At 48.8% G+C, this 11,087-nt stretch overlaps 1 protein-coding gene across 1 annotated transcript; it reads right to left on the bottom strand.

The window, feature by feature from the left end:
• Nucleotides 1-501: 501 nt before the first annotated feature.
• On the bottom strand, nucleotides 502-6,570 carry SLC35D3 (solute carrier family 35 member D3). The gene is made up of 3 exons (XM_019479471.2): nucleotides 6,382-6,570; nucleotides 5,194-5,704; nucleotides 502-3,519 (listed from the first exon to the last, which is right to left on the bottom strand). The coding sequence occupies exons 1-3, from the start codon at nucleotides 6,568-6,570 to the stop codon at nucleotides 2,690-2,692; spliced, it is 1,530 nt and encodes a 509-aa protein (XP_019335016.2). The 3' UTR covers nucleotides 502-2,689.
• Nucleotides 6,571-11,087: the final 4,517 nt, after the last annotated feature.

Genomic DNA, 11,087 nt, shown 5'->3' with positions numbered 1-11,087 from the left:
ATTTAAGCTAAACAGACAGGCAATCAACATCCTACAATAACCAACAGATTGAATATACTGCGCCATTCACATCACTACACCTTTAACCTGCTAGCTAATTAGTTACTTTGGTTCAAAGCTAGAGGATTGAATTATACCCACCTCTCAGGGTAATCATGAGAAAGAAATAGTTAGCATTTATCCATTAGCTTTAAATAATAATATTAAGAGCTGTCAACTTTGTTAGTATTATTATTCTAAACTGAGAGCAGACCAACACTTGTACTACTGAAACATCCTAGATTTTTTGGTCAGGGAAATCATAAGATACTTGGCGCTTCACAGCCAGTTGGGAATCCTTGTGTTTTTTGGACATGCCTATTCCCTGGGTTCATAATGTTTGGTAGTTATGGTGTAACATGGCATAGGTGCATAGAAATTAAACAGGCACAAGCATTAGTAAAGCAAAATAAAAATGAGTACCCTAGAACAGAATCAATAAGAAAAGCAAGAGACTTCTGTAAAGCAGTGCATTTTATTTCCACATCTCATTCTCCAGATTAATTGAAGTCTTTGATTTATGCAATTAAAAATACCTCAGCACGAGGCAATATTTTTATTTTATTTTGCAACAGTCTCCACTGGAAAACAGGGTTGCATTAGCCAAGTCCCCATTTTAATGAAGGGGGTATTAAACACTAATGTTTAAATATAAACAAGATACAGGATAACCACATTTTTACTGTACATGCAAATGTACAAAATTGTAACAGCAGCTTTAAACAGTTAAAGACTGTTAGATTTTCCATATGTTTCCACTGATACTTCAACAATAAGCAGCAAACCATCACATTTCCACTTGGCATGTGTAAAAAGTCTTGTAATATGAATGTAAGAGTATAGCTTTTTACAGCATGTTTTTAAATATGCCAAACAGGTAATAGTGTTGTATGCCAGGATCTCTAAGGCTGCAATTCGGTTAGTACATAATTCTACCTTACCAGTAGACACAGAATATTGAACGCAGTGCAAATTGATTAGAAATGAATGTGGTGTTCAGTGGCCTGCATGGGTAGCAAAACATAAAATTATTTTAATAGTACGTGAACTCCAGGTCATAGAAATCAACGTCCTTATGCAAGGATGCATTAAAAAACCAACCAACAAACAAAAGAAGTTAAATTATTCTAAAAAGAATAAATAGGGCAATTATTTGAAAATACAATGAGGAGGCTGAACAGAAAGTAAACATGATATTGCAGATCACAGTAAATGGCTCTTGTTACTTCAGTGCAGTTATATGTTAAGTGCTGCAGACAGACCTATGTGCCACGTCCTCAAAAAGCCCAGATTATAAACTCTGTCATAGTACATCTGTGGTGCTGACCACCATCTCTTTCAAAACCCACTTAAAATGACTTGTCAGTTTCTGAAATCTCCATTAAAATGACATTGTATGTGTATATGCCTGTAAACTGGTATAAATCTAAAACAAACTAACTGCTTTAGGACCCAATCCTGCAAGCATTTAATGCCAAGGAAAAATTTTGCTTCTGAGAGAAGCCTCAGTGGTTTCAGTGCACCGTGGGCCTAATTCAGTGACCATATGATTGTAATAGGCATTGCTGGCTGGTATGTAGTTAAAGCTGTAGGAATAATTGATTTTTCAGTTCAGCCGCTCAACCAAAAATTGGTTTGGACTCATCTAAAACCAACATTTTACAGTGAACCAAAATAATTCATTTCAATGTGTTGTTCTAGTGATACCCTCCCTCATACCTTGTAACCCTGTGATTTGGACATTCACCGTAAGTAGGGGAGACCCAGGTTTAAATCCCTCCCCTGCTTAACTCAGAGCAAGAATCTGACTCAGGGTCTTCCACTTCCTAGAAAATATCCTCACTGCAGGGTGACAAGAGCTTTTCTCTCTTAAGCTCTCCTGTTGAAGCTGTTTCACGCTATATAAAGCACAGGACAGACTGGGACACGTCTGCTCCAGAATACACCATAGCTTGTTGGGTAGACTGCTGTTCTGAGAGACAGATATCTTGTTTAAACCCCTGCTCTGAATCAGTAGGAAAGGAGATTTCAACCTAAATGAGCGTCATAAAGGGACGGATAGAGAGGAGAAGGAGAGAGCAGCACCCGCACCCATCTTCTTACCAATTTGGAGAATCTAACCCCAGAATCAAAATGCTTAATATTAACATTTGTAACCTGTTTTATCTGCTCAAAACAGTTACTGAATTTAACCTGAATTCACATATAGTTTCAGGTGAATGGCAATTACATTATTGGCAAATAAATTATCCATCAATAAAAATAAAATAAAAACAACCTGCAGAGCCCTCAATGTAATAACCTACCAGAATAAGGCCTTTATCATTCTGATCAGAGCTTCTCACCCTCCAGGTCTGATTCTGATCTCACATAGCTGTCAGGAGTAACTCTACTCAAGGCAATGGAATTACACCAATGTAAGTCCAATGCACAGATTTCTACATCAGTTTAACTGTTTCAGTCATGGGAGTGATTTTATAGTGTAAGCAGATTAACACATCCTTTGTGGATGGTGAGGTAAAACAATCCTAAACAAGTTGGATTCGTCAGTGCTGATGTGAAAAACGTGCATCCTGCCTTCCTTCTCTATGCAAAAAATAAATAAATATTTCCTCAAGCCTTAAGACATTCCCTTTTTAAAACCTGCTTTTCAGGGACTTGGTAACTCCTCATTTTCTATCAAATAATCTTTCTTTATATAATTACCCCCCCTAACTAACCTCCATACTCCAAGATAGGCATCCTTCAGTGAGCTCTTGTTAACTCCTTCAGTGCTGTTTACTTCTCCTTGAACACTGGGCACCTTTGCTGGCTCCACTGTGTTGTCCTGTTGCTCCTCTATACTCTCACTGTCCCTTTCTGCTTGTTCCTCTACTGCTGTCTCCTCTGTCCCCTTCTCCTGGGAGATCTCCTCCATTGCAAATGGTGGTTGACCTCCAGTATGTCCTTTCTCTTCTTCCTCTCTTGCTTCTTTTTCCAGGTCCTCATAATTGCTCTGCTTTCTGGTTTCAATGTACTTGACCACACAGTAAATGACAGAGCCCAAGGTGTTGACCACAACACCTGCTATAAACAGCTTTGTGGGCTCCACATCATCAAAGGCCACCATGCCCACTGTGATGGTTGCTATGCTCTTTACCACCCCGACGAAGCTTGTGGTCACAGCTGAGTTAATGTAGGTGCAGTGAAGGGTGGTAAAGTTCATGGCACAGCCAATCAAGACACATGCGATAAAGATGCATGCCATGGCCGGGTCCTTCCAGCCAGGGAATGACCAGACGTTGATGGCATCCATACTGGCAAAGGAGCAGATGATGAGCAAAGGAGTGGCTGAAACAGCAATGACATACTGGGCTGTCAGGGGCCCATAGTCACTATCTGCACTGGTCTTTTGGATGAGCACCAAATAGGCAGCATGTACCACCACAGCCAGCACTCCTGTCACATACCCCATGAGATCACCACTCAGGTCACCCGCTCCTGCCAGGAGAGAGGGAAAGACAAAGGAAAATGCATTTACAAGTCGGCGGGTGGATGGGAGTAAGACAGAAGCATTAGTTATGACATTAGAGCAAAAGAAGGCACCAACCATTTAAAAGAGTGTCACTCAGTCCCATGACTTGTGACTGGACTCCCAAGTTCTGCTCTCCTGGAAAAAGACACCAGAGGTGCATCCAAATAAGCATGGATGTTTGGCTCCCCAGGAACAAGTAGCAGCAACACACTGTACGCTGCTGTTACTTGCCCCTGGGGAGCACCCGTGCACATGCACTTTGACATGCGGCAGGTTACCCTGAGTGAGGTAGAGGAGGCTGGGGCCAGCAACTGTGCTGGCCCCAGCAACCTTACCTGGGGTCCTGGGGGTGTCCCAGGGCTGCACCCATGGCAGGAAGCCTGGCCAGCAGCTGGTGTGTGGCTCCAGCCTGCAAGGCTCTGCTTTTGAGCAGCATGCACTGCTGCCATGTGCATGACCCTGCTTTTTTTCAGTGAGGGCTTTTTGACCCCAGGATTTCCTGGGGTCAACCTCCCCCTCTACCCCCACAGCAAAGTAGCAGCACAGGGAATGCCTGCATGTAAAGCATGTGGTGCCACAGGCAGGTCTGCAGCATCACACACCACACATCCACGTTTCTCTGGAGATGGCACAGGAGTGGTTTTGATCACAGACAAGATCTACCTGTCTACCTCATTTCAAAGCCACCCCTTTAACTTCTGATTCTCCTAAGCCAACCTAGGCAAGGAGGGGAGAGGGGGGCGCACTCTCCCTCAAACGAGTTATCTTCTCTCGTGGAAGAAACTGCCCGGCTATCCCTGTCCCTGAACACACAGACACACAAGAAAGGAGGATGACAGACAACATCCCAAGGAGCTCCACCTCTGCTGCTGCCTCTGCCTCCGGCTCCCCCATCTCAGCCCCAGCCGGGAACAGCTTTTCGGTTCCCCGTGCGCTCCTTCTGGGTTAAGCCCGGGGTTTGGTCCCAGTGCACAACGGAGCACGTGCTTTTCCCCTTCTGGTCCCGAGGCTCCTGCCCGAGCCAGGAGACGCAGCCCGCTGCCCGAGCCCGGGGAGCGGGGCCGGAGGCGATGGGCTGGGAGGGCGATCTCTGTGCTGGGCGAGCAGGAGGGTCCCGGGGGCGACGGGACGGGGCAGTGGAGCGGGAGCGGGGCTGGAGGTCGGGGCGCGGGGGGATCCCGGGGAGAGGCAGGGCACAGAGCCCGGCTGGGGCCGGGCAGAGCTGGGATCCCGGGAGGCGGCGGAGCGCTGGGGGCTGCGATCCGGGGCAGGGAGCGAGCACAAAGCAGGGCTGGCATCCCGCGGGGCTCAGATCTGGGAGTGCAGCAGGACGGGGCAGTGCGGGGGCTGGGATCCGGGAGCAGGCAAGGCAGTGCGGGGCTGGGATCTTGGAGACTAGGCAAGACAGTGCGGGGCTGGGATCCGGGAGCAGGCAGGGTAATGCGGGGCTGGGATCCGGGAGAGCTGGAGGGGCAGTGCGGAGCTGGGATCTGGGATCGGACATGGCAATGCAGGGCTGGCGTCCTGGGGATCTGGAGGGGCAGTGCGGGGCTGGGTCCGGGAGCAGGCAGTGCAGTGCAGGGCCGGGGTCCTGGAGATCAGGCAGGGCAGTGCGGGCCGGGACGCCGGGGGTCGCTCACCTGCCAGCGCGGCGCCGCAGGTGGTGACGAGCACGGCGGCCAGGACGCCGGGCGAGGGCGCGCCGTTGTGGAGCACCAGGACGCCGAGCAGCAGCGTGGCCAGGGGCAGGCAGCGCTTGAAGACCACATACATGGGCAGGCTGAGGCCGCGCAGCGCCCAGAGCGTGAGGCTGGACTGCAGCGTGGCCAGCGCCGCCAGCCCGGCGAAGGGGCGCGCCAGCCCCAGGCCGAAGGGGGGCAGCGCCACGGCCCCCAGGCGCCGCAGCGCCTCCAGGCTCAGCGCCGCCGTGGCGCTGCTCAGGCACTGCAGCAGCGTGAGGAAGGCGAAGCGGTAGCGGCTCACTAGCAGCTTCAGCAGGATGTTGAGCGAGCCCGAGAAGAGCCCGTGCGCCACGGCCACCGCGACGCCCAGCGCCCGGCGCCGGCCCCGCGCCATCCTGCGGCCGCCCCCCCGGTGCTGCTCCCCGCGCTGCGGGATGTGCGCGGCCGGCGGCGGGCGGGGCCCCGCGCGCTGAGTGGCGGAGCCGGGCCGGGCCGGGGGTGGGGGACACCCCGGCGGGACCGCCCCCCGCCCCGCCGCGCCGCGCCGCGCCGCGCCCCCCGACGGCGCTGGGCTGCGCCCCGGCCCGCACCGCCGCGACCGCCGCAGCTGCCACGGCCCGGCCCGCAGGGCACTGCCGCAGCGCGGGGAGGTCGCGCTTGCCCCGAGGGCGCGGGGGCGGCCGAGCCGGCGGGGCTGCAAGAGGACTCCCCCCCCGCCCCCCTCCTCCGCCAGGCGCGCGCTCGCCTTGCACACACGCGTGCTACAAGCGCGCGCTGCAAAGGGAACCCCCGTCCCGGCACACGCGCGCGCGCACACGCGCTGCAAGGGGAACCCCCCTCCACCCGCACGCACACACGGGAGCCCCGATCCCTCACTCTGCCCTCCCCGGAGCACACGCAGCGAGCGCAACGCACACGCACAAAACGCGCACACGCGCGGGGAGCGGGGCTGCCGGGGTGGTTTGCCTTGCAGGCGGCCCCGACGAGGGGTTACGGGGCACTCCCGCCGCCTCCTGTCACCCGGCGCCCCCCCACATGACAATGCAGAAGCTGGGGCGGCCAAGCCCAGAGCCCTCGCCCTCCGAGCCCACCCGCGGGAGAGCAGCCCGCGCCGCCGGCCCTTCACCCCCGGAGCCCCGGGCAAACTTCAGCCTCGTGCCCCGCTCGCAGCCCGCCCGGGCCCGGCGGAGAGCCCGCGCCTCTGCCGCCGCCCCTCCTGCGAGGACACGGGGCAGGCGCTCGCTCCCCGCTTCCCTGCTCCTCGTGCTCGCCCGGCTCGTGGCGCCGCATGGCTTGCTCGCCCAGGAGCTGCCGCCCGCCCACCGGAGTCTGCATCTCGCTGAGACCCGGGCGGCGCCCGACCGCCGCCGACCACTGGCAAAACAAGCCGGGTTTTTAACACATGCCCGAGCAAGCAGGCAGAGAGCACGTTGAGAAGTGCCACTGAGCCACAGGCGAGGATTTCCTAGGCTGGCCCAGCCGTGCCGTTGGGATGAAGCTTTGGCATGTAAGCCATTCTTCGGGCCAGTCTCCCTCTCCCCGAGACCTCGGGAAGAATGTCTTACCCCGTCTAACTTCATCCCAACTACGGAGTTGGGCCGATACAAGCTCTCACCCTAGGAAATCCTTGCCCCTCCCTTCATTTCTCGACCATCAAGGCTACAACATCCCTTGTACCATACTTCATGAGGACATAGACGGTCACACAGATTAGCCCAAATGAAGCTTCGCAGCTTGCTGAGATGTCTGCTAGGAGTCAGCTAACCCAGCCTTCCTCTCCGAGGGACAGAGGCAGCCAGGAAGATTTCACACCCATTTCACATGAAATGAAGGTGATCACCTTGAATCTATGCAAAGGCAGATCGGCTCTGCTCAGTCATTGCTGTCCATTCAGCACCAGCGCCTTGAACCACCCCTGGTGCAGCAATACATTTCTTTCACTCATTAAGTGGCCAATAATTATGAAGCTTTAGCCCTCTTCTCTCTCTCTCTCTCTCGCTGGCACACACACACACACACACACACACACACACACACACGGACACATATCCCTGCCCCATTAACTTAAAATACAAATATAGTCCAATCATCAATGGACAGTTAGCAAACTTTTTTTTGCATTATAAGTATAGCAACATATATATATGTTACATATAATGCAAAAAAAAGTTGGCTGACTGTCCATTGATCATTGGACTACACTTGTATTTTAAATTAATGGGGCAACAACGTGTATAGAGATCTCTCTCTCTCTCGCTGTATATATCTATATATGCATGTATGTATACATTTACTATATATACATATATATAATGTATAATAGTGTGTGTGTGTGTGTGTGTGTGTGTGAAAACAGAAATGGAGAACATGGGGTTCTATATCTGTCTGTATTTCATTGCCACAGCTCACTTATTTGTTATGTGGGTTTCATCCCGACTGTCAATTATTATATGCCCATATAATATGTAACAATATCGAGTAAGGGATTTATTTCCACAGCACTTAAAAAAATAGACACAGACCTTCCATATGATTTGGCAATTCCAGCAGAAAAAGAAAGTGCTTGTCATTTCTGATGAGTTCAAAGGCTGAACTATCTTGCTAGTCAAAAGTAAAAACATTAAAAAGAAAGTAAAAAAGCTATTACTCTTCTTCAATTTGAGAATGTTAAGCTATACTTGTGTGACAAGACTTTTTTTGGAAGGGGTATGTACTTATTAAAGATACAGCTCAGTATTTAGTTATTACCATTAGAGGTTATACTACCCTGCTAAAAGTTCTAAATAAAAGAAGAAACAAGCAATAGTAAGCCCTCTCAAACCTCAATATGTATTCCTACAAATCTGTGTATTAGATCAAATCATGGGTGATCAGTAGAACACAGGGGCACAAGTCTCTAACACTGAACCAAAAATACTACATTAGGAATATAGGCTCTTGTCCCCAATGGAAGCTGTATAACTGAAGGAGCTGCATCGCATTTCACTGGTAGGTTACCTTTGAATCACAGCTGTGAGGAGTAGACCAGAAGTGAAGCAGATACAAGGCAAGATTTAGGACACAAGAATATAAAACCAGGGGTCTATTAAGGTCTCTGTGTGAGTTTTACATATTAATATTTGAGGATTAAGAAATCATTACAATAAATTAAATAATAGAATCAATGAAATCATACAATTGAAGTACCTTACATGAGGGAAAATATACTGCTCTTGAAACAAGAGATAAAGACATTTCTATTTTCAATGGGTGTGTGAGCATGGAGGGAGAACAATAAGACCATGAGGAAATCAAACCATATTTAATCTGCTCTCTGCTTCCATAAATTCTGAGTTTAATGCAAGTCAAATGACATTTTAGTACTGGTGACTTTGCTTCCACTAAATCCATCCAAGTGAAAATCCTATTATTATTTCTGCTAATGACATACAGCCTTTTTTTTCTTTGGAGGTATTTCTACCTCCATCCTGTTTCTTCCTCACTGGGCACATCTCCCTGCTCATCAATATGCCTTAATTATGGCACTACTGCGAATTAGCACAGGTGAATGCTTTTTATGTGATGTTTAATACCCATTGTACTAAAAATCCTGCACATTAGCGCAGATTAATGCTTTTTTTGTGATGCTTAATGCCCACTGGACTAATCTAATGTGCATTAGCATGGTTTTTGCCAGCTGCACTAATGCGCAGTAGAATTAGTCCAATAGGCATTGTCTCACGTAGACATGCCCACTAGATGTTGAATTGTCTATAAATTGTTGCTTTTTATCTTATCTGCTATGCACAGTTTTATCTTTGTTACCCTCCCTTACAACCTTGCCACTGTATTCCACCTCCCCTTTACCAACTTCAACACTTGACAGGTCTCGCATGAACAGGGCTCACAATGATTTCATTGGGCAGGTCCCCATCTGCAGGGGCGTGCAGTTTCTGGTGCCACAAGCCACACTCAGGGAATGTGAAAACGTGTGCTTCACTGCAAATTTGCAGTGTGGTGGCAAATTTTGCTACCGGGAAATTCCAATAGCAAAAAAAACTCTTGGGAAAAAAGCAGCGCAAAGCACATGTCAGTAGCATGTGCCGGAAAAAAACGGAGCATTGGCTGTTCAGAGCAACACCCTGGCTACTGACCAGGCTCTATGATGCCAGATCTTCACCCGTGCTGCGCCAGAACACCAGGTAATACCGATGAGGCCAGCACCGGTGCTGGTCCCAGCATTTCCTATCCCTACCCTGGACAATTTACTGTGTGCCAAAATGTGCATGCAGGGGCATGCAATGGGACACAAAGCAGCAGGACAAATTTGTCCCACTGCTATTTGTGCCTCTACAAGCACATGCCCCTGCATGTGGGGACCCACCAATTAGGACCAAGATTTCACCCGCTGTGCTTAAAAGCGCACCTCTTCTGGTCATTTCCTTGCTCTCTCTTCTTTTTCATACTTTTTTTTTTCCATGTCTTATGCATGCTATTCTGTTTTCTCACGTTTATTTCAGTTTTCTCCTCCCTTTTCTATTTTACCTCATGATGGCTCCCTAACTAATCTTTCCCACCTTCTATATTTCTCCTTACTCCCCTTCTTCACTCTTCTTCATGGCTGTTTACTCTCTTTTTCACCTCTTATTTGCCCTGCAGGCCACTGTGTCTGCTATTTTTTTAGTATCATTTAAATAACTTATGCTTTTATTTTTCAAGGGCCCTATGGATTAAATGTAATCCAAATATTAACACACAATATATTTATAAAGGACTGTTTCTCCATCTTGACACCCTACATATACTTACCCACTAAATGCACTTCCTTCCAAAAAACATAGGATAAAAAGGCTCAACGGGATCGCTATCATTTTCTATGATTCTGTGATACAGACCCTGTAGAACTGTAGCAAAATTAATGCTCTGCTGGACCAAGGGTGGGGAAAGAGAGCTGTTTCCCTTTTATAGCAAGGGCAATCCAGGTCAAAAGGCCTGAAAGGATCAGTGGACATGTCTACATGTCCAGGGGACTGCAGTTGTTACTGCACAGTCATTTAATACTTGCTTAGCAAGTACTTAAGCAAGTACTAATTGACTGAGCAAGAACAGGCGTTACTGCACAGTCCTGATGCTGCGCAGGTTTTTTCCCCATACTACATAGTAGCGTTGGTGTCACAGTTTGTGCCAGCTGACATTACATCACCGTAGCAATGAGCTACAGCGATGTAGCTCATTCCTACAGTGATGTAGCATCTCATGTAGATGTGCCCAATGTGGCTGTGTTATAATACTGCCACAGAAATATAGTTCTATTGTAGTACTGTGGCAGTACTATAATAAGAGGGCGACATGTGCCTGAACAGGCCCAAATATGAAGAGAACACAACATTAACATCCTGGAATTCATGCAGAAACTTACTAGAAGCCAGTGCAGCCCCAGAAGAATAGGGTAATGTGGTCTGGCCATGAAACTTTACTAAGGAACCAGGCCAAGGCATTGTGTGTTAGCTTCAGTGTCTTTCTAGTGGTTTCAAGATGTAGACCAGCGGTTCCCAATCTCTGACAAATTGCACACCACCTATTTAAAACAATACAACCTTAAGTACCACCAGCAAATTTTTGTCATATACAGTAATTATAATAAATCTGTTAATGTGTACTACTGACAGGTTCCCTGTGCACCACTGGTGGTACACATACCACAGATTGGGAACCACTGATGTAGGCCAACACAAAGTGCAAACCAATCTTGAGGTGACTAAAACAGACCGGGTCTTAGAGCCTTTTGTCCTAGGCTATTTGGGAGAAAGTGCATTTAGCTGGTAAGTGTCAAGATGGAGAAGCAGTCCTTTATAAATGTATTGTCCATTAAT

The sequence above is a fragment of the Alligator mississippiensis genome, chromosome 1 (assembly GCF_030867095.1).
Source record: "Alligator mississippiensis isolate rAllMis1 chromosome 1, rAllMis1, whole genome shotgun sequence".
Classification (NCBI taxonomy): domain Eukaryota; kingdom Metazoa; phylum Chordata; order Crocodylia; family Alligatoridae; genus Alligator; species Alligator mississippiensis.
The sequence above is the reverse complement of the archived record's forward strand: the minus strand, read 5'-3'. Positions and strand labels throughout refer to the sequence as shown.

Excerpts from the sequence above, each read along its gene's own strand:
- SLC35D3 (XM_019479471.2), bottom strand. The coding sequence starts at position 6,570 with ATGCAGACTCCGGTGGGCGGGCGGCAGCTCCTGGGCGAGCAAGCCATG. Across the intron at positions 5,705-6,381 it reads GAGCGGGGCACGAGGCTGAA|CGCGCGGGGCCCCGCCCGCC; the intron begins GTTTGCCCGGGG and ends TCCGCCACTCAG. Across the intron at positions 3,520-5,193 it reads CTGCGGCGCCGCGCTGGCAG|GAGCGGGTGACCTGAGTGGT; the intron begins GTGAGCGACCCC and ends CTCTCCTGGCAG.